Genomic DNA, 22,386 nt, shown 5'->3' with positions numbered 1-22,386 from the left:
GTGATGAGTGAAGAGCAGAGTCTGGCTCTGACAGCACAGGCACTGTGGTGGCCTTGGGGACTGAGGTGTCTTGCGCCTTTGAAGGGAAAGGCATTTCATGGCTGTCCCTGAGACCCCTTTGCCATTATGTTCCTCTCATGGTGGGTGCCTGCAGTGTAAGAGGGGGTTTCTCCCCATGGATGTGAGTGAGCAGACGTGGCAGGCCCCATGCTCAGGACTGTCTTGCTGTATGGATCCATATCAGTGTGAGATGGGCAGCTCCTGTCTGGCTGATGACAACTGTTAAATGAGAAATATATTTAAATACATAGATACATATATTAAAGAATTAAAATCAATCCTATTAAAGCCACACCACACAGCAGTTGGAGGCAGTGTGTGTTTTGTGCTGGGCTGCGCGGGGTGAAAGACAGCCGGACAACAGGCAAGACACATTTCAAAGTCCTCACAGCAGTGGGGGGACCAGCCCCATTTCTGGTCAGCCCTAAGCCTGAGCAGCAGCCTCCTGTCCCAGGCCTAGAGTGTGGAGGATCTCCAGCCCCGTGGGGGACGTACCATGGGTGAATCCATTCTGATGTCTGGAAAAATTCCTGGGTGCTCCAGGTCCTTTACCTAAGAGAATCACTGTGACACATGCACACAGGACAAAGAGCCAAGATGGGCAGGGCTCATGGGAAAGTCACTTTTAATGGTTTATTGCCAATGTTACAAAGGTTGACACATGGTCGGACAGGCAGAACCACACCAGAGTTGTAAAAACACCAACAAGTTTAGGGTTTTAGTTTATTTCAAAAAAAAAAAAAAAACCTCCAACAGTTTGCCTTGGCCAAGCTGACTGCATGTCCTGGGGATGGCTAGAGCCTGAGCCATGGTTGCCACAGCCCCTGGGAGAGCCAGGCTTCAGGTTGGCAGTGAGAGGGGCCTCAGGGTCCTGGGGCAATCCACACACCAGCACGGGTGGTGCTCCTGAATCCACAGGGCCTGGCTGTCCTGTGTGGCACCAGCCTTTCTCTGCTTCTCTCCCCACTTAGCCCTGTTGGCAACAGCAGCAGCAAAACGGTGGCAAACACCCCAATCCATCCATGCTGAGCACCAGCAGTGCCAGCAGCTCCTGCTGGCAAAGTGCTCTGGGAGCTGCCTATCACCTCCTGCCCTGCTCAGGGAAACCTGCTGGCACCCCACTGTCCCCAAACCTGCATTGAACACCTTAAGATACTGGTAATTCCTGGAGCATCAGCACCGTTTCTGTGGGGTGAGCTCAGGACCAGCCCAGTGCATGTTGTCCCTGTCCCAGTGCCCTCTGCCCTGTCGCTCCCTGGGGCTGTGGGAGCCCATCTGGCCAGGGTATGGCAGGAAAGACCAAAAACAAAGTTTGTGCTTTGTATACAAGACCCTGCCTACATCAAGGGGCTGGGAAGGAGGTGGCTGCACTTGCGCCGTGGCCGAGTCTGCTCAGACCCTTCAGCCCCTCACCACCCCAGCAAGCTACAGACATGCACACACACACACACATACACACGTGGGAAGGGGGTCCCCAGGGGGCTGGGGGGCAAGAGAAGGAGGAGAAACTGTCTGTCTCCCCAAAACCGTGTCAGTACTGAGCCAAGAAAAGTGCGTTACTGCCCAGCAGCAGTGGGGAGCACAGAGGTGCCAAGTGCCCCATGCCCCAGGTGCAGCCCCCCAGGCACAGCACCGAGCGCCCAGGTGCCCTGTCAGCTGCTATCTGCCCCTTACAACTAAATTTTTGCTTTCTATAAACCAGTCACCTCTTCATGGCACCGCTGACCTGAGATCTTGTGATGGAGGGATGTGGCTCAGGTGGGTGCTGTGAGCTGCCAGCAATGGGGATGAGTCTCAGCCACCCAGACCCCGCACAGTGATATGCCACCCCACACCACCCTGTTGTCCCTGCCACCAGGGCATGTCCCACTGCTGCCGTGCCACTGTGGACCAAGTGGGGTGCCCATCTTGCCAGACTGGAGTTCTGGAGGATGAGCCGAGCCACACAGGCTTTCCCCTCCTTCTCTCAGCACCTGCTTCAGCTCAGTAGAGCTGGAGGGCTGGGGCTTAGGACTGGTTCCTCTGTTCCCTATGGCCTCAGGAGCAAGGAATGGAACATGGGGCTCGGTGCTGCCCCCGGAGCTGGGGGACAGTTAGGGAGGGCTCTGTTTCCCCTGTCTCCCTCGACAGACACTTACAAACACACACAGAGAAAGGAAACCATAACCCTATAAAAGACACTGAACGCAAACGCCTGCATGTTTGGGGGCAGCCCCGGCCCCGCCGCTGCCTCGGCTCCCCCCACACCCCTTGCGAGCGGCTGGGCAGGCTTGCTCCATGGGGCTGAGTGGCTGGCAGCCCCCCTGGGCGCCTAGGAGCCAATGATCTGGCCAGACCACGTCTCGTGCTTCGTGTGGGGCGCCAGGTTGGTGAGGACCACCTCCACTGCCTGGAACTTCTGGTTCTTGGGAGGGATGGGGCAGACCTTGTACGTCACCTCGTCCCCCTCCACTGGGACGTACTCTCCCTCAATGCTGCAGGAGAGGAAAGGAGAAGTGGTGGTGGTGGTGGTGGTGCCACAGTCAAGAGATGGACCCCTGCCCCAGACCACCCAGAATGAAGGAAGGCACCTGACCCACCAGTTGTGCCTTGGAAAAGAAAACCCACAGGTGACAGAAGATACAGGACAAGCAGAGACCCATATCCACCCCACGGAGACATCCACACCCCAGTCCACAAGTCTCCAGCCCCACGCTGATGGCATGGCTCCCCTGGGGTCTTCTGGTACCACACAGCCCTGGGACTTACTCAGACACATGTACGAAAATGTCCTCGGTGCCATTCTCTGGGGTGATAAACCCGTGGCCCTGGGAGCGAGAGAACTGCTTGCAGACGCCCTTGAAGATGGGGCCAGCAGAGGCACGCGCTGTCCTACAGGAGGAAAGGGAAGATTTTTCACTGGTGCCATTTGCCCAGGAGGCAGCACAGGGAGAGATTTTTACTATGAACACAATGGTTCTGGGCCAAGTGCATGGCACCCACCCACAACACTCTGGGCAGGTGTGTGCAGTGATGCTGGGCACCACGTTGGCAAAGTGCACCAGGTGCCGAGGGTTCTGCAGGCACTGCAGGTCACCACAGCTCAACTGGACAGTACCAAACCCGCTGGGTACTTACGCCGAGTAGGTCCTGGTCCTCTTGGTGGGGAGGGGGCTGGGCAGATCCCGTAGCAGGAGGTTGCCCCGTTCCCAGATGCGGCTGCCCTCCCGCTGGAAGGGGAAGGTGGGCCACACCGGTGACTTGGGGGAGTGAAGGGGTGGCACTGCCGGCGGGGCGCTGGGGTCCGATGACATGGTGGGGTCAGTGGGCTCCTCCGTTTTGGGATCAGGTGGGTGGGCAACAGGAGAAAGGATGCCCAGGCGTGTGGGCCTACTGCTGGTGACCTGGGGAGCAAAAGGGGCTGGGGGTTACAGGGCCTTCTGTGAGGCTTCTGGTGCAATTTGCTGTCAGGAATTGTCCCTCAGCTCCCAGCCGTTTGTGGGAGCAGGGGGCATGCTGCTAGCCTTCAGTGTTGGACACCAATCTGCAGCACTGGGAATTTCCTCAGGAAGCCTGTCCCAGCTTGGAATCACCTGGGATGCTCCAGAAAATCAAACCCAAGGGAAGAACCTGGTTTGTTCAACCTTTCAATTGCCAGGATAATCCCACATATTTGAGATGAAGTCACTAAAATGAACACCCTGGAAAAAGTAGTGAAGGACAGGCTGCCTCAGGAGGGACCATTTTGGGAAGGATGCCCATGCAGTACCAGCATGCCTGGGCCTCCAGTCCCAGGCTCTGAGAACTTCCCCCATCCTGAGATTTCTGATAAAAAAGTGAAGAAAAAAGTCTGAGACAACAGGTCAGTACATCAGGGTCAGAGGTCTGAGGTCTTCTCAGCACAGGAGGTTCAGCCCCATAGGATTTAGGACACAACCCCAGCCCCAGCCAGCAGCTGCTGCCCATCCAGTCACATTCCTACAGGAAGAAGGAACACCAGGAGAATGTGGTGAGGCTGCCAGCAGCCCTCATGCCTCTCAGGCACCTCAGTGGAGCCACTACACAAGCACAACCTGCTGCTGCTGCCATCATCAGGCTCCAGTTTCTGAAGGCATCATGCCATTTGCAAGGAGTTAAAGCCCTAAGGGGCAGAAAGCCTGCAGATGAGCAATCACAGTTGTGGGCACTCTTGTCCTTGCTGAAGCACCCCAGCATGAAATTGGAGGGGTTGTCCATTTTTAAGCCTCCCAGATACTCTGATGTGTGATCAGCACTGCAGCCACTTGCTCAGAAAGGCCTTGCTCTGTTGATTTTATTCCAGTCAGTGGCTGCATCTGATGCTGGTGCCTCTGTCCCAGGGTGTCCCATGCCAGGAAGATGCTTGTGGGCACCTCTCTTTGGGTGCACTGGGTGGGGGCTCACCCATTTCCACTGTTCCTCAGGCTCAGGAGTTTCCATCACCTGGAGCTGAGGAGCCCAATATCCCATGGAGTTATCATCCCCTTCCCCAGCATCCCCATCATCCCTTTCCCACCCCACTGGGGCATGCAGCACCTTTTGGGACAGCACATGCACACACCAGGAAACACAGAGAATATTTAATTTCTTTTCTGACTCACCGCCGGCCTTTTGAGACATGAAGGGCCTGGGGAAATGCACAAAAGGGGGTCACCTTCACTCTGAAATTAGCAGGCACCAAGGACACAAGGAAAGATTTCTAGAGCAGCTGAAGTTTCAAGGAGGGACCAGGCAATTCCTGTTCCACTCACCCACCTCCACTTTCTTCCTCTGGCAGGGGCTATGCCTGCCACTGGGCCCCCACGGCTGCCAGTCCAGCTTGGATTCTGTCATATGGGCCTTAGCCAGCTTCCTGACAGCTACCCCCTCTCAGCCCTGCCGAGCTTCACCCCCAGGCCCAGGCAGAAAGGGCCACACTCCAAAGTAAAACCCATCACGTTCCTCCTGCCCTCTGAGACAACTTCCAGTTTTGGCTGCAAACCCCTCCAAATCGTCTTTCCCTTTCCTGGCTCCCCACCCACCCCCACACCAAATCCTTCCTGTGCTTCAGTGGCTCCTCTCCTCCATGCAGCAACTGAAGCATGCACATCTGCCTTTGCTGCACATTCCACCCCACACAGAAGCTGCTCAGCTCCTGGCCTGACAGGCTTAGCATTTCCTGCCTCCATGCCCAGGTTCAGCATCTATTTCCCCCAAACCCTGGCTCAGCATCTCCTTCTCCCATCCCCAGGCTCAGGCTCACCATCTCCTTCCTTCATGCCTAAGGGTCTCAGAGGACAGCCAAGCAAGACACCCCAATACCAGACCAGACACTAAACTGCTTCACAGCTCCCATCTGTGCCCCTGTTTGACTGCCCTGCCTGCACTGGTGAGCAGCCTGGCCACTTTAGGACAGCAAAAAGTGATGCGATCCCCATGCATTGCTGCAGGGTTTCTCATCTTCCCGGGAGGTGTCAGGATTGGAGGAGTGGGATGATTTGGGGAAAATGGCCCTCAGTTGTCTGCCACATCATGAAGCTGTCACTATGAAAATGGCCTCACCATGGTGCGCCTCCTCTGTGCGGCTTTCTCTGACAGAGGAGGCCTTTCCGTTCCCCCACCAGCTGAGGGACAATGGAGGGTATTTAACCTGAATAAGGATGCTTGGAGCAAACTATTAGTATGCTGAGGGAGTTGGTTGGCAACCACAAGGGGCTGGAAAAATGGAAGTTTCCCAGAGGCAAAATGAAAATAAGAAGTAAGGGGGTGTGCAGGAGGGGGAGCTTGCAGGGACAAAACAACACAGACTGGTGAAGTGGCAACCAAGAGCGGGTTTGCCCCAGGTTCAGCTGTGGGACCAGTCCAGGGTCAGGTACCCTGGAAGGCTCCCTGTTTTGGGGGATGAGGTGAAGAATGGGAGCATGCTGGGCACTGCTGAGGAGGCAGACTGTCTGCTCCTGAGACAGAGCGAGCAGCAGCAGAAGGTGCCTTCCTGGGCTGTTGTTTGCCCCCAGGAGCTGAGCTTGCCCCTTGTGGGAGAACAAGTGAGGTGCAATCCCCCACAGGCACTCTGAAGGCTCTCTGGATGGCCCATGGAGATGTTGTGGGGGAGCCCTGCTGTAGGGTGGCAGCTCACCAGGACAAACACAGGGACAGGGCAAATGCACTGCCTGGAGCAAGAGCTGGAGCAGAGATCCCTATCCTGGGGCCATGCAGAGGCTGTATCACTCAGCCAGCAGCACTCTGTCCCTCCTCAGTACCTGGATCAAGCATCCCAGATTTGTTGGTCAGCCTTGGTGTCCAGCAGCTGAATTCCTGGCTCTGGTAGTACTGGTGAAGCTGAGGTTGAATAGGAGCTTTGGCACATGGGGGACTCCAGGGCCGTATCCTACCTCCCACTTCATTTAAATGCCTGCTGCAAACAAAGGGACTGAGGAAATTAAACTCAGGGCAAAAGCAGGCTGAGAGAAGAGTGGGGACACAAGCATATCTTTGCCAGTGTCTCCTCCCCTCCCAGCCCAGACACCCATCATGGAAAGCCTCTACTGTCCTCCCTCCCCTCCCTGCTCTCCACCCCACCATCCTCTCCCCATTTCTCCACGGTGCAGCGCCAGCAGAGGGCAAGGAGGGAGTACCTCGGCACAAGAGGCATTTTCACTCTCTCCTCAATCTCCTGTGGTCACAGTAATCTCTGCTGCGGATAAGAGCATCTCTCCCCACCTCAGGTGTCTCTGGACCTGACACCATCCCACGACACTATGTCCACTCCACGCACGTATAGAGTGCAGGGACAAAATCCGGGTCACTTGAGGAAGCAAGCGGAGACTGCAGCAGCCCGGCTCTGCCTCGGGGCATGGGAAGCCTTTCCAGCATAACCACCCTCCACCGCCACAGCCAGACCTCCAACTCGCTCCTCCCTGTCTCCTCTTGGTGGCTTTGCTCCGAGGGTCTACCGGGGTGACAGTCCTCGGAGCCAAGGAGGCAAGTGGCTGCAAGCCCAGGGCTACCTGGAAGGATGCTCTTTATAAAAAACAGCTCCTACCCTGTCCACCTTCCCTCCTCCCCCCCCAAAAAAAATCTCGAAGCCAAACCCCAGAGCCCTCTGATGACAGGGTCTTCTTTGGCTGCAGAAGCCAGCTTTGCTTTTATATTTTTTGGTGGGCAGGCTCCTGAGCAAGCGGGCTGACAGTCAGCAGCCCTTGCAGGCGGAGGCAGGAAACCCAGGCCAATTAAGGCAGACAGGCAGTAGACGCATGTGCTTTTATCTCGAGATCCAAGTACCCCGTTCATCAGCAGCGACTGAAAGGTCTGCGGTTTATCAAATAAAATCACTGTCTCTCTCCCCTTTTTTAAAGCCGAACACATTGACTTGGGTGCTGCCCGTGACCTTGTTCAACTAAACAGTCTTTCAAGGCCCCCTAAAGAGGGGAAAGAGCCTTCTGAAGAGGCAGCAGCCTCTGTCGGCCACTCCCCGTTCATTAGTGGCAGCGGGGGAAAAAAAAGGGAAAAAAAAACCAAACAAAAAAAACCCCAACCAAACAAAAAAAAACCCCTCATGCTTCCTTGCCCGGGCGAGGGAATACATATTTAATTAGCTTAATCGCCCTCAGTGAGTCGGCTCTCCCGTGCGACGTTCCTTTGTGCTCTTTCCCACCCGCTGGAACCCCCGGAATGCCCAGGATGGATTGGCGGATGGGTGGCCGCTTTGTAGGTGGCCGTCATGCTCCGGCTCTGGACGTGACCCTTGGGTTGGCCAGACCGTCGCCTTTATGGGCAGTTCCCTTTCAGGCCACCGCTTCTCTTTGCAAATCCGCAGCTCGGATGCTGCCTGCCACCACACTAGGCTCTCCCGAGTGCCGTTGCCCCCCCCGCCCCAGCCAAGAAGCTGGAGGTTATTTTCCCTCTGCTGCCTTTTGCAGCAATCTCCTGCACGAGCTCTTCCACGGCACTCTCCATCACCTTTTCTCCATCTCTTGCAACTGCCGGTGGCCCCAGTTCAGGAGTCAGGTTTACTACCCCTCTAAATCTGCCCCAGTGGGAAAAAAGGTCTCTGTACGTCAAAAAGACACCCTACCTCCACAGCCAGCTGCCAGCAGCCATCTCCTCACCCTATGGAGCACAGAAAGCAATGCTCTGGCCCGCTGCCATTCTCAGGGAGGCTGATGCCCCCCCAGACCTAGCTTGTCTAGACACAGGCTGAAACAGAGAAGAGCTACACCCCTCTAGACGCATGAGCGTCCCCAGAGCTCAATGCAAAAACAAAAATCTCATTTTTCGGCTGCTGGGCATATTCACCTGCCAAGGGACCCAAAACAACACAGTGGCCAGCAGAGATCCCAGGGGGGCTGCCATGAAGGGCAGGAACCAAGCTGGGGAATGACAAGGGCTCCAGGCAGGGGTTACCGTGAGCAGGGCCACCACAATACTGGCTAGGCTATGTTTCTCCATCCTTCCTTCCTCGGAGAAGGCTCACAGCCTTGGTGTCTAGCAGATTTTTATAAATGCTGTCTCTGTCCAACGCTAATGAAAGCCTCTCAGCTTCCCTCTCTCCTGTTTTTAGTTACCAGATCATGTTAAGAGTTAAATACCAAGCAAAGAAATTTTCTCACCTACCTTGCCTATTACAAACCCATTTGATGAGAAAAAATTACTAGAGAAAAAATAAAACTGGGCGTTTTTTGGGCAATGCACACTGACAGCATCCCCTCCCCAGCTAAGCCAATCATACTCCCAACTCCAGAGATCTTTGGTGAGATAGTCTCGCCTACGATACAGCATGTTTAGCGCTAAAATATGAATGTCACCTTTATGGATTGATTATAAAAAGCTCCCTTATGGGAGTGTGCTGGGCTGCCCAGTTCTCAGGGAGGCCATGAGGGACAGTGAGAAGGCTGACAGATGCAAAGGAGAAGCAAAGGGAGAAACCATCATGGAGGTTTGATTTATCTTTTAAGCATGTATGCATAATCATCATTCCCAAATACCAAGTTTGAGATTTGTTTGCTTTCTTGTGATGGTTTTTGTTTTTCTAATTAGCATAGCATCTGTTCAAAGACCTGGCACAAACATCTTCGTCTGTGTCCTTCCTTCCTCCTTTGTGGATCTAACTTGCCATCGGGAGGAATAGTGCAGACAGCCCAAAAAAATCCTAATTCCAGCCCCCATCACTATCAGCCTACTTTAATAAGTCTGATTTTTCACAAATTGCCTCCCGCTCAGGCAATCAGAGAGCTGGATCCCAGCTGAGCTCAGCCCTCCGTGGCAAAACCCTGGGTTATTTGCCCCCAAGCCAAAGCAGACATGCAACATTGCCGCCGCCACCCCCAGGGGAGTTATTGTTCCTGAGGCTGGTGGGGAATAATCAAACCGGAGGTGGGAAGTCACGCTTCTACCTCTCACCTCTCCACCGTCCAAGGAAAAAAAAAAAAAAAAAAAACAGGTTTCAAAAAAACAAGGCGGTCCGTCAAGTTTAATCTCCATCTACAATAGCCCGGGCACGCTGCATGGCCATTGTGCCTCCCCTTACCTCCTTAGAAGCGATGGGCTCCCTGGAGCTGCGCTCTGCAGAGCATCGGTGCTCGGAGGGCCCGGACACTCCTCCGCTGCCTCGCCAGGAGCAGCGGTCCCGCCTGCAGCCCAGCTCCGGGCGGCTTCCTCGGCTGGCTGCCTGCCGGCTGATGGATCTGCGGTATCTGATGTGTGGATGATGTGCGCCTCGAACACACACGCATCCGCACGCCTTCCCCTGACGTCAGGGCCGGGCCAGGGAGAGCGGGCAGGTGGGAGGGATCAGCCTGGTCATTTCTGAGCTAGTTAGGTTTAAAGGAGAAAGTCTGTATGGGGGGCCGGAGGTGACGAGGATCGGCCCCGGGGGGCTGCATCGCTCGGGTTGCGCAAAGTGACGCACACTGGGATACAGCCGGACACAGTGGGGCAGCCCCCCAGGCTGCAGGGACAGAAGGATGGGGTGTGCACTGCAGGCAGGGATGCAGACAGGGTCCCTCACCATGGGTGAAACCTCTCCCCTGGTGAGGTTTCCAAGTCTCACTGGTGCCCTGCAGCCGCTCTTCCCACCTGCCCAAGCACCCCTGGGTACCGCAGTCACCCTCGGTGCAGCAGGAGAGAACAGGAGGCACATGCTGCAAACCCATCCTACTGCCCCACTCCCTCCGGGCTCACAGCCAGCCATCACAAACCCAGGTGCTTCCTAAGGGTCTCATTTCTATCAGCATATTGTGCCAAAAGATCTTTCCTTTCTGTTTTCCCCTGTGCCACCTCCGGGGGCAGAGGCCATGCCCATAAACTGGCCTGAGACTTTCTCTAGTCGGGGTGCAAGGCAGTGGGATGAGGGCAGAATCGTTCGCTGATTCCATTGGGAATTAAGGCAAGGAGTAATGGGGTTTAAATTATGAAGAGCAAGATTGATGTTGGACATTAGGAAACACTTTCTAACAGAACAGACAGTTAATTACTCAAGCAGATTGCCTGGCCAAGCACCAGGGTCTCCATCACTGCAGTCTAGTAAGAACAGGCTGGGTAGGCATAACTCGGGGGGTTTTAGGTGATGTCAGCTTCATTTTGGAGTAGAAAGGCAATCGACATCAGCACTTTATCAAGCAAGTCCCTGTGATCCTGGAATAAAATTTACAACAACCTGAACAACTATCATGAAGTGTCAGAGCTGCAGGGAGCTGTTAGGGGCATCCTGTAACACGGGGTAGTCACAGGTTGCTTTTAAAAAGAGTTTCCTTAAACTCTTTCCTTGATACATTCTACACAGCTGAACATGGTGATGCCAACTGGACGTGTTCCACAAACAACCCTCAGGGCTGCAGAGTGGTGCACAAGTTGTGTGGGAGCCACAAGGCATGGCACAGAGTCAGGAGACAGGGTCACAACTGTTCCACCTGGCTGTATCCATCCTTCCATCCATCCATCCATCCATCCATCCATCCATCGTTGATATGGGGCTCATCCCTTTGACAGCAGGATGAGATCACAAAGCACGTATCTCTCTCCTGTCAATGAACTGTAATGCAGAAAAAAGCTCCACAGGCAGAAGAGAACAGCCCATGGCAAGGCCAACAAGAAGCACTGAAATGCCCAGTGCCAGTGGGTTCTGCCATTGCCAATCATACTGTTTGTGGCTTTTCAAATAGTTTTCCATGACAGAACAGGAGCCCCATTCATGCCCTACAGACACCACAAGTCTTATCTCTCCAGTCTACTCTTCAAAACTCTGCAAAAGAAGGGGAGCAGGCCCCCAGCCAGCTCTCAGTTTCCACTCTGAGTTTCTCCTGAGATGGCTTCTCCTTTTTTGGGGGACAACTTTGGCTGCCCCACATAAAGGCTCTTGATGGAAAAGGCAGGGGGAACTCAAAAGTACATTCGGCTGGAAAGTGACTCTGGGCATGTGCTGCAGCAGAGGAGGCAGAGAGTCTAATGCAGGCATGCTTTAAAAATGATAAAAGGAAAAGAGGGGAAGCTTTGATCAGACAGAGAGTGGGAGTGGGGGTGCCAGAGATGCCTGCAGAGATGGAAGCAAAGGCAGGACTGCAGAGGACTTTTTATGTGAGAAGATACATAATTCCTTTGGAGTCAATCAAAGGAGGGCCAGAACAGTCGAGATGCAAATTACCACTCACCTCTCCTAGCATTCCTGAGCCAGTTTTCTCCAAGAACCATGGGCATGTGGGGACAGAGGAGATCGTAAACTGAATGATTTGGGGGCTCCTTTCATTTTCCTCAAAGGTTCCAATCCTTCAGGTAACTTCAAATATTATTTTCCAGTTTTCCTGCACAATCAAGAGAATGAGAAATGTCTGGTATTTTCTCTGAGGGATAGAAAGACTTGTCTGCAAATCCTAGATTCCAGCAGCTACAGCTTAAAAGAAACCAAAAAACAAAACAAAAAAACCCAACCCAGCAACTGAGAACCATGCTCTGAAACACTGGAAAAGCCCCAGTACTGCTGAGAGAGACTCTAGAGACTTCATGGCTAAGTGTAAAAAGGTATGTACAGGCACCATGGATTTCTGGATATTCACCATATCAGTACTACTGAGAGGAAAGGAGACAACTCAGCAAAACAAAGCTGTTCACATCATCTCCAACAGCAGCAACATGCACTTCAGCAGCAGCAGCAATAAATATAGTGCAACTCTGAACACTACTGTTAGATGAGTTGAGGCAGCACCCATATTTTATAGAGCATAATTTGGATTTTGTTTATATTTTTACATTGAAGATGGCACTTATGACATTCCTCCAGGGAGAAAACCTAGGTGGGAACAGAGCAACATCTGTCACAGCCCAGGCACGCACCACTTGGGGAGGGGCTACCCAAAGAAAGTGAGACTGGAAATCATTTCCCACAGCCTGGGATGTTGCTGGGGGAAGCTGAGACATTGGCAGCCAGACTTGGCTCTGGTAGTAGCCTGGTACCAGAGGCAGTGAAGCTCATCTGAAACTGCCATCACCAGCTTTCTCCACACACATTTCAATTCAGTTTCCCCAACGTGAAACCAAAGTATCTGCAAGTTTCACCAATAAACACAGCTGCACAGAGAAGAGGAATCTTATTGTCCTTACTGAGGAATGACCCAAAGCATTCAATCCTTGTTGGTAATCACAGAGTTGATACAGGAGACAGAGATTCTGCACATCTTGCTTGCTGTCTACACTTTGAACAAAGCACACAAAATACCTCACTCATAGAGGACCCACCTCACTTGGGTCCTAGACCCAAGACAGGATGAAGTGAGGCCCTGCAGACCTGCTGCTCACACAGCTGTTTTTGGGGGGGGGCTGTGGATAAGGCTGAAGGGAGATGTGTCTGCTTCATATTGGGCACCCAAAAACCCCTGATGGAGCATGGTTATTGGAAGCATGGACTGGCTAGAAATGGAAGCATGATATTACTCTGTCCAAACCCACTTTTCTCCATCTCCCATATTCTCCCAGGTATTTCAGTCTACTATTCCCTAAATGCATGTCCCACTTAACCCTACAGTTCTTACACACAAGCATCAAGAGTGACCACCTTGCCAAAACCAACAGTGTCTAAGTTCTCTTTCCTCGTGTGGTACCAAAGCTATTTCTTCCCCTGCCATGAGAACAATTCGCTCTTCTGAAAAAGTAGCTACAGACACCTGCAAAAGCTGCACTAGATAAAGGTCAAGCCTTGCATTGCCAGACCTGCATGAGGCCAGGACAGAACAGCAAGGGATGTGGCATGTGTGCCAGCAAAATTGTGCTGTGCTGAGATTAGTGCAGCTGTGACTGGAGTGCAGGAGAAAGGAGCCTTTGTAAGGCTCCCTGAAGTAGGACAAGAAGTGCAAGAAATGCTGGGGATTTGGGTTAAGGTGTTCTGATGGAGTAGTGTCTGCTGTGCTGGCAGCAGAGCTCCTTTCTGAGACAGTAGATGCTGCTCCAAGCAAAATGCTGCTCTTCCCAGGTGATGGGAAATCTTGTTTCTGTACCCCTATTTAATACAAACATGCCAAACATGGGCAGACCAGCCACATTTATTAAAAAAAAAAAAAAAAAAAACAACCCCACAACCCAACAGACTGTGAAGAAACAGAGTAATTGAGAAGAGATCAACACCTCCTTGTCCAAGACAGGTATCTTCTTAATGAGGCCTAACAAGGGTATTTCCAACCTTGTTTCCCCCTCCCTTTCCCAGACAGCTCAACATTTAATGATTTCTTACCTAAACTGCTAGTTACTGTCCCACCACACGCTGCTGGGGAGTGTGGGGGATGACACACTTAGCCTTTGCATCAAAGCCATGATGCTGACAGTGCAGTTTTCACTGTCAGCCAGGGATGTTTGGTTTTCCTGGCAGATCTTTTTTTAAACACACTTCAAACAACTTCATTTTCCCTGACAAACCTCAGATGTTAGCACACCCCCTTGTTTTCTGCCATCCCTCATGCTGCTTTTCCCTCACGCTGATTCCCTTACTGCAGAACGCACCAAAGCCTCAAAAATTACACGATGGGGGTTGGCTTCTTTCTGGCAATTAATACTCACAAATTATTCTAGCTCTGCATGGTGGTAGTTTGTCCCTGAAAAGAACCTTGACCTAAGGATTGGGCAGACACAGCTGTGAGGAACTTCCAGGTGCAAAGAGGATTCTAAACCCACCTGGGTTTGCTGGAGACATGGGCAAACAGCTGAAGAAATGGCTATCAGAGAGGCAGAGACTTTCATCTTTGGGCTCCTGAGCACAAGAGCGACATGGAGCACCTGCAGCAGGTCCAGCAGAGGGCAAGAGGGATAATCGGGGGACTGGAATTCCTCTCTTAGGAGGAAAGGCTGAGGGACCTGGCTCTGTTCAGGCCTGAGAAGACTGAGAGGGGACCTCATCAGTGTGTATCAGTGCATGAAGGGCATCAAGAGGTTGGAGCCAGGCTCTTCTCCCTGGTGCCAAGCTGCCGTAAACCTCACCCCAAATAATGAAACACAACACCAAGGAACAGGACAAGAGGCAGTGGGGCAGAAAACGATGCACAGTTCCGCCTGAATGTGAAGAACTTTTTTACTCTGCAGTGACCACACTGGAACAGATTGTTCAGAGAGGGTGTGGAGTCTCCCTCAGTAGAGAGGGGATGCAAGAACCCTCTAGGCACAATTCCTGTGCCATGTGCCCTGGGACAACCATGATACCAAAATGGCTGGAAAATAAACTTTCTAACACAATCCCAAGCATTAGAAAGCAAGCATTCTTTATCTACATAGGACACATAGAAGACAATGTCTGAAAATCTCTGTTCCCTGTGTTATTTATTAACCCTGCTTGAGCAGGGAGGTTAGACCAGATGCCCTACTGGGGTCCCTTCCTATCTGACCTGTTCCGTACTTCTGTGATCTCTGGTGCTCTATCTGGACTGAAACTTACGAAAAAGAAAAATTAAATCAGAATAATCACAGTTAAGAATTGCTCTAGCTGTGGCACGGGAGAAAGCCACGGGGACCCACCTGCCGGGAGCAAAAGACGGAATTACAGAGCATCCCTAAAAAGGACACGGGGGTGCTGAGCTTCTTTCCACGTTTATATCATCCAACACCAGCCCGACCCCGGATACCTCCCCGCTCCGACGGCAGCTGATCACACACGGACCCCGCCCCGCCTGAGGAGGGACAAAATGGCGGCGGCAGGCGCCCCGCCCCGCCTCGCGCCGTGTCAATCAGAGCGCGCGACACGCCGGCCGAGCGCGATTGGCTGCGGCGGCACCGGAAGCGGCGCGAGGCCGGGGCGCGCGGCGTGGCTTCGCGTGCGCCAGGTGCGTGAGGGGGAGATCCCGGCCGCTCCCGCCCCCAGCCGCTTTTCCTTGGGGACAGCCGGGACACTGCCCCACCGGGGCAGTGTGACTTCCCGGTCACACTTGGTGTGACTTCCCGGTCGCAGCGCTCCAATTCACGAGGCTGTTGGCGTCTCCCCGCCTTCCCCCCCAGCCCCGCCACCATGTTTGTCCTGGTGGAGATGACTGACACTGTAAGAATTCCTCCCTGGCAATTTGAAAGGAAACTGAACGAGTCCATTGCTGAGGAGCTAAACAAGAAATTGGCCAATAAGGTAAAGCGTGGGTCACGTATAGGTAGATGCAGGCATCACAACATTCACGAGCGTTTCTTCCTTTTGTTTGTGCCTACTGAGGTGCGTGGGTTTAGATGTGAAGGCCACCCCCTACGACTGTAAACGAAGAGACAGCCAGGTATCATCTCAAAGAGGATATTTTTTTAATGGCTGATGTAATGGGAAGATACTGAGACGCCAGATGGGGCAGAGAAGCGTGGAAGAGAAGTGAGAGCAGCTGCTGGTTTGTGTTAAGAGGAGCAATCCAAAACGCAACCTGAAAAAGACAATTGCAAACTAATCCATCCAGTGGGGGATTTAAAGAAAAAAAGCCAACTGTATAAACACATGTGGAACAGTAATACTGGAAGAGAAATGAGGTTGTTAATAGCTGATTTGGTCTGTGCTTAGTAAAGAAATACATGGTGGCAGTAAGAAGTTGGCCTTTGGTGCAGGATATGAAAAGTTTTTTCTGGTGGACCCGGAGGTCAGGGTTTCCCTGTGTACTCCTGGGACTGTGATTAGTGTATAGCTTTCAACATGAGGCAGGTGCAAAACTCAAAATGCAGCTGTCAACATGAAAGGAGCTCAAAAGAGCAACCTGAAGGGTTGTGAATAGCAGATTATACAGGCAGGTTATGAAAAGCAAAAGTCTTCATTCATCCGCTGCTGACTGGTAGATGCCTCAAATTTTGTAGGTAGTGAAGCTGTCTCAGATGTAGCAGAGGAACCAAGAATTTGCCTTGTGTTTCCCCAAAGGCAAGCCTAGAGAAGAGCCTTCTGAGAGCATGACTCTAGCAAAAAGCATGTTTAGCATTTGGGCAAGCTGTGGGGCTGGTGAATGATGGGGAGCTGCTTACTGTCTTGGCAGCTTAAGTTCTCTCACCACTGACAATTTCCCCAAGGGAAACTCTTTGTAGCACTGTCCTTTCCAGTGCCAGTGAAAATGTGTTCCCACAACACTCGGGTTGGGGTTCCCCTATGCTGCTGGTGGTGTTGAAGGCAGTGTTCCAAAACAGCCTCCATCCCATCTTGCCATCCCTCTGTGGCTGCCTTTTGAAAAGGTGTGTGTAATGTATAAATTCCATAGTTAGCTTGATTGTACCTGGTGGGCTGCTCGATTTACTGCTCTTAATTTGTTTTGTTTTTTTTTTCAGGTCGTATACAATGTTGGGCTCTGCATCTGTCTGTATGATATCACAAAGCTGGAAGATTCATACATATTTCCTGGCGATGGTGCATCACATACCAAAGGTAAGTGCTTTTCCTCAGTTATGTTGTGTTGCACAAGGTTAATTAATGACCTGGAAATGTAAGCCGAGTTCAGTTATTAGGGAAAGTAACAACCTTAAGTTCACAGCCTTAACTCTGTCCTTGCTAAGAGGGTAAGAGGAACATGGTGAAAGTCTCCTGTTTTCTTTGCAGTTTTGGGTACAAATACATCTTCAAATAGCCAGTCCTTGCCTTCTCCAGCAGCCCATCTCTGTTCTACAATTAGAGCCATAGGTGTGGGATAAGGAAAGGGTCAGTTTAGCTGAAAATTATTGAAAGTGTGCACACAGAGAATAAGTTGTAATAATTGGTCTGCATTTCTCTGATATTTTTTATTTTTGAAGCTTATTTTCCCTAGCTAGGATGTTGAAACCTGTGTCTACATATAGCATTTGCACAGTGTTTAATGCTCTTGAACTAGCTGGAAGTTTTATGACACTTCTGTTGAAACTTAGACAGATCTGGTTCATCATACATTTCTAGTGATTTTTTTTTAATAAGAAAAGACTAATTTCTTTACTTTGACTCTTGGCAAATCTGAGTAAAAACTGGAAGTGCGTGCTTAAAAGACAATTTCTTTTAAGTTAAAATGAGGGGTTAAACTGGTGAGAGATGCATTTTTCTAATTTCAGTTTACAGTGTGGAAACATAGGTTGACCACATGAAATATCTCCTGTTAGAAGGGAACTGCACAGACTATGTGCCTCCCCTTGTCTAAATTTTAACTCCAAAAAAAATTAATCAAACTCATTTCCTGCAAATAAAAGCTTCTCTAATACTGAAGGAGGATGTCAGGCTTTCCTGCTTGCTTTAATCTCCATTCAATTCCTTAACTTAGAATTACTCCTTTAACTGAAAGAAGAGAACTTTTCTCTCTGAGCTTGGGAAAAAAGTCTGCTTTCAGAATCTGGGGTAGCACTTTGATAAATCCTACTGTGTCTGGTAATAACTCTTTCTTTAATGCACTGCCTAATTTAAAAGAGGAACACTGAGGAGGTACAGCTAAAATTATATTAAATTTCTCAGAAGCATCATTTGGCTGAGATTGTCTTAGTTCAGCATTCTTGTTATAGCAAATGCCATGTGCTTAGTTAGAAACATTTTATCTAGCTTGGAGAAAAATCCAGGTGTGTTAGAGGACCTTGTTTAAACTGATAATACGTGATTTAAAATATTTAATTTAATGAAAATATAGCATTGCAGATAAAGATAAAAGGCAGAAGTATCACAAGAAAGTATAATTTCAGCTGATACTTCTGACAGTGAAGTATTGTGCTTCCATCATAACTTATTCAGAGGCCATGCTTCATGTTTATCATCTTACACTTTCTTTCTGTGAACTTCTTGTAAAACTGAGGCTGGGAACAGTACACTGTTGATCAGCTGCTGCCAGAATTTATACAAACCAGTTAGGAATCAGAACTCTTATTTCCATTTTTCTATCTAATCAGTGCCTGTAAAGAAGTTGTAAAAGAAGCTTGTTGTTTTAGAGGGCATACAGGATGTGGGATTTTGTTTTAATGGCTGCCACCCTGTGGGAGGACTATAGTTTACTAACATGGACATAACATTAATGATCTGTTTTCTTTTAAGTGCATTTCCGCTATGTGGTCTTCCATCCCTTCCTGGATGAGATTCTGATTGGACAGATTAAAAGCTGCAGTCAGGATGGCGTCCACGGTAAACCGCAACTTCTGACATCAGGGACACGTGAGCTGCAGAGTTCTTGGCTCTGTTGAGACACTGATTTTGGCTGGCATAATGCTCTCTGTGGGCTGGTTAATGGCTGTTACAGGCCTCTACTGCTGCTCTGATTTGAGGGTGGTTGGTTTGAGCCTGGCAGCTTCCCCTGATCTTGATGGTTTTGTCCATGCTCCCTTTTGCTTTTGCCCAAGAGTAACAGGCAAGCCCATCTGGAGTGTAGACTGGATTCCTTTCCTTGCTTCAGTTAACAGAATTTGTTTTTTTCAAAGCAGAACTATTGGCTTGTGTTGGTCTGATGTATTTTTTCTATAGTGCAAATTTTTGTTCATTTCCTGTACCTGAAACCATGTCAGAGAAATGTCTTTGTGAGCACTAAGTGCTGCCAGAGTCATGGAATATATAATTGATGAGTGACTTTCCTTTCCTCTCAGAGTCTTCCATTCAAGGGAACTCTGCTGCTCACTTGTTAAATTAGGACAGTAAGGTTACCTTGGCTGCTTTGTTGCTGAATTTGGGCATGGTCCATTCCCTGATAAAATTCAACATCATGAAATCTCAAGGGGGGTGTGGGGGCCGTTCTAACTTTATATTGGTCTTTATTTAACATACTACATCTGTGATTTCTAAGCTCTTTTTTGTCACAGACCTCTATAGCATCTGACTCATTTCTTGGAACGCTTTCATTTCCATTCCTGCTCCAAACAACCTTTTCCTTTCCCAGCGGGCGCAAAGACTGTGTCCTCTGTTGCTCTATGTACTTTCAGCTGGGTGGTTGCTTTGCTGCCAACTGAAATTGAGCATTGTGGCTCAAAGAATAATTCCTGCATAATCTCAATATCCTTCCTGAGAGAGGAAGGAGAATGAGCCTAGAAATGCATTTTAGGAATTGCTGTGGAACATCATTTGGAAAGAATTGTTTCAGTCTTAACCAAATTCTTTTCTCCGCAGTTTCTATTGGATTCTTTGATGATATTGTCATCCCACCAGAATCCCTGCAGCAGCCAGCTAAATTGTATCCTTTGATCACCTTTGATAACTTTACTACTTCATTTCAAAAGATTGTGCAGTGCTGGCCCAACAGGCATTCACTACTGCAACAATGAAGGTGCTCAGTGGCAGAAGCTAAGCCCTTCTGTCGGGCAAGTCCCACAGACTGTTATCACAGCTAGACAGGCCCTCACGCTCATTAGGTTTTGCAGGATCATTGTGCCCGCTGGTAGAAATGAATGGCAGTGTCCCCTGCCCAGCTGTAATCCCTGCCTCCAGTCTTGGCTGCTGCTGAAGATAGAGTGCAGGTTTTACCACATCGTGTAGTGTCTACGTACACGTGCGTCTGATGTACTTCGGTGCGGTAGGCGATGTTGTCTTGGGTCTGAGGGGTTTTGCTTGTCTGGGGGTCTTTTCTGCTGCTGGGTTTTTTTGGGGGATGTGTAGACCAGCAGCATACAGCTTGATGCAGGAAATCCAGGATGATGGGTGTCCTGGGCTGCTCAGACAATGACCTGGGACAGCACATGGCAGTTTGGGAAATAACTGAAAAGGCTTTGAATCAAATCTATTCTTAGAACTGTCAGAAAGTGATCTGTCAAGCAGAGTACTGTTTCCCTCCTTAATCCTTGGCCAGTGATGAAGCAGAGCAGGTGTGGGTGTGGGAATATGAGACAGAAGAAGGGGCCCATGACCTTTACATGGACATTGGGGAAGAGATCCGCTTCCGAGTCGTGGATGAGTCGTTTGTTGATACGTCACCAACCGGTCCAAGCTCTGCAGAGGCTTCCACTTCAAATGCTGCAGAAGAAGTCCAGAAGAAAGAGGCACCCTACACTCTTGTGGTAATTATGTGCATTAATTCTTACGGCCTTGTGAATGTTGTGGTTTATTCAGTGTCTAAAATAGCACCCCTTTTGCAAGGAACTGATTCCTTTAAGGTGACCATGAAGCAGTCACAAAATGAAAGGAGTGGAAAAGGGGAGAAATGAGGTTCTTTTGGTTGCTCTTTTTTCTGGGTGTTTTCACTGGAACACTTTGTGGTTGTTGGTAGTTCCCCCTGGGAGGCTGATTTAAATCAAACTGCGTGTGCATGAAGAGTACAGAGCTGGGAGCAACACATCAAGGCTTATGTGGCAGCTGAACAGTCTTTCCTTGCAGTGTTCTGGCATAAAACCCACCTGAGTACAATGCATGAAAAAGGTGGATCTGAACCAGTGGCAGCTGTGTTCCATAACTTAAAAGAGAGAGATGTATTTTTAGGCATTTTCCTCTGTTCTCTATGCAGTTTACAACTGCATGCTCTCGTCTTTTCTCTCTGAACAGGGATCAATCAGTGAGCCTGGCCTGGGACTCTTGTCGTGGTGGACAAACAGCTAGCTGCCATCAGAGCCTGCTCCACAGAAAGTCTTTCCAGTGGGTGTTTTGGGGATAATGGAACCCTGCTGATGCTCATCACTCCTCTGAAGCTGAATAAGGAATTAGACCTGCCATTCTCTTGTTTTTTTTCTTCAGCTTCCAAGCTGCCAGAGAGAGACAGTTGCTTTCAAGTAATGTCTTCACTGATGTGCAGAAGTGAATTTGCAGGCACAAAAAGCCTTGAGCACACCAGCTACAAACTCAGCTGGAGGTTTGGTCTCCTGCCCCGGAGGGAAAATTGTGGAGGTCTTTGCTTGCCTGAATTAAGGAAGGAGTTGACTTCAGTGAGTAAAAGCAGAAGAGAATACCTGTCAAGAAGTACTACTCCTTAGGCTGGGATCCTGATCTCAGAGGAGTAGAAACTTGCCCTTCTTTTGACAGGAAATTAAGAAGAGACATCAAAAGGCTGGAGTTAGTAGAGGTGTGGTACGCTGGAGACCTGGAAAATGCTGCTGCTGGGTGAGCAGGGGAGGTGGTGTTCTGCTAAGAATTGGAACTTTACCCATGGATGAAGGCAGCCAGAAGGAACAGGAATGACAGTTTACCCAAAAGTAACCCAGGCTTAGTGAAGATGACCACTGTGGAAAACAACAGGCTGCTTATTGTGCTGAATGGAATGACTTTTTTGGGTGGGCTGTATTTATGCAGAATGAGCTGAAATTTGCAGGAGTTTGACTGAAAATATGAAATTATGGACTGAAAGGGACCAAGGCTGTGTTGAGCAAGCTAAATCCTTGTTTGTGGGGGGTGTTAATACTGTAAGTGAAATAAATAGTAAAAACCACACAGCCTGCCTTCCTGTACAATTTGTGGGGAAACTATTAGCTTCCTGCCTAGCAGGAAGAAAACACTTGCCTCCTGCAGTTTAGCTACTTGGATTTCAAGGCAGACCAAGTTGAGACCAATGCTTTGCTCTGTGCTAACAGCCAATGACAAACAATTGCCATCACCCTCCCTGACAGCAGTACAAGGAAAGGAGGGAACAAAACAGTGAGTAAAATCAATTCAGGGCCCATTGCCAAGAGAGTGATGTTGCACATAATTACAAAGCCAGCCACGTTTGGCAGGAAGGAGCTGTAATTCCCTGGGATAGTGGGTCTGCTTAACCTCCAACTGTGAAAACAAAGCCTGAGTCATCAGCGCCCTCCCTGCAGCGTCGCTAGAACCCCTTAATTCTCAACTGTTATTCCTGGTGCAATGCCCTAATTAAAAGGGAGCCTAGAATTCTTTAGGTTCACATAGTAACTGAGGTCCATCTGTGCATACAAAAAGCTTACTGAATGCCACCTACAGAGCAGCAGTGCACACACATGCAACCATCTAGCTGTGGTAGAAACAACTGTTTACAGAAACCCCCCAGCTGTTTGTATATGTGGAAATTTGGG

General features: G+C 50.1%; 2 protein-coding genes across 4 annotated transcripts; one reads left to right on the top strand and one right to left on the bottom strand.

The window, feature by feature from the left end:
• Positions 1–1,933: 1,933 nt before the first annotated feature.
• CSDC2 (cold shock domain containing C2) lies at positions 1,934–9,007 on the bottom strand. Its single transcript, XM_062492525.1, is given in 5 exon segments — positions 1,934–2,534; positions 2,809–2,931; positions 3,178–3,443; positions 8,841–8,891; positions 8,894–9,007. Coding segments are annotated over 5 exon segments (717 nt in total). The 3' UTR covers positions 1,934–2,371.
• A 6,501-nt stretch (positions 9,008–15,508) lies between these two features.
• Positions 15,509–21,741, top strand: POLR3H (RNA polymerase III subunit H). Of its 3 annotated transcripts, XM_062491367.1 has the most exons (7): positions 15,509–15,619; positions 16,777–16,873; positions 18,485–18,571; positions 19,544–19,607; positions 20,220–20,427; positions 20,909–20,998; positions 21,098–21,741. In XM_062491367.1, the coding sequence occupies exons 1-6, from the start codon at positions 15,509–15,511 to the stop codon at positions 20,960–20,962; spliced, it is 621 nt and encodes a 206-aa protein (XP_062347351.1). In that variant the 3' UTR covers positions 20,963–20,998; positions 21,098–21,741. The 3 variants fall into 3 exon arrangements, with proteins under 3 accessions (XP_062347351.1, XP_062347350.1, XP_062347352.1); XM_062491366.1 differs by having other exon boundaries at positions 20,909–21,741; XM_062491368.1 differs by lacking the exon at positions 18,485–18,571 and having other exon boundaries at positions 20,909–21,741.
• Positions 21,742–22,386: the final 645 nt, after the last annotated feature.

This window comes from Cinclus cinclus, chromosome 4 (genome assembly GCF_963662255.1).
Source record: "Cinclus cinclus chromosome 4, bCinCin1.1, whole genome shotgun sequence".
Classification (NCBI taxonomy): Eukaryota; Metazoa; Chordata; class Aves; order Passeriformes; family Cinclidae; genus Cinclus; species Cinclus cinclus.
The sequence above is the reverse complement of the archived record's forward strand: the minus strand, read 5'-3'. Positions and strand labels throughout refer to the sequence as shown.

What these genes read in the sequence shown, in the direction of transcription:
- POLR3H (XM_062491367.1), top strand. Translation starts at nt 15,509, where the DNA reads ATGTTTGTCCTGGTGGAGATGACTGACACTGTAAGAATTCCTCCCTGG. An exon ending in ACAAGAAATTGGCCAATAAG is followed by an intron (nt 15,620 to 16,776) that starts GTAAAGCGTGGG and finishes TTTTTTTTTCAG; the next exon opens with GTCGTATACAATGTTGGGCT. An exon ending in CTGCAGCAGCCAGCTAAATT is followed by an intron (nt 19,608 to 20,219) that starts GTATCCTTTGAT and finishes ATCCTTGGCCAG; the next exon opens with TGATGAAGCAGAGCAGGTGT.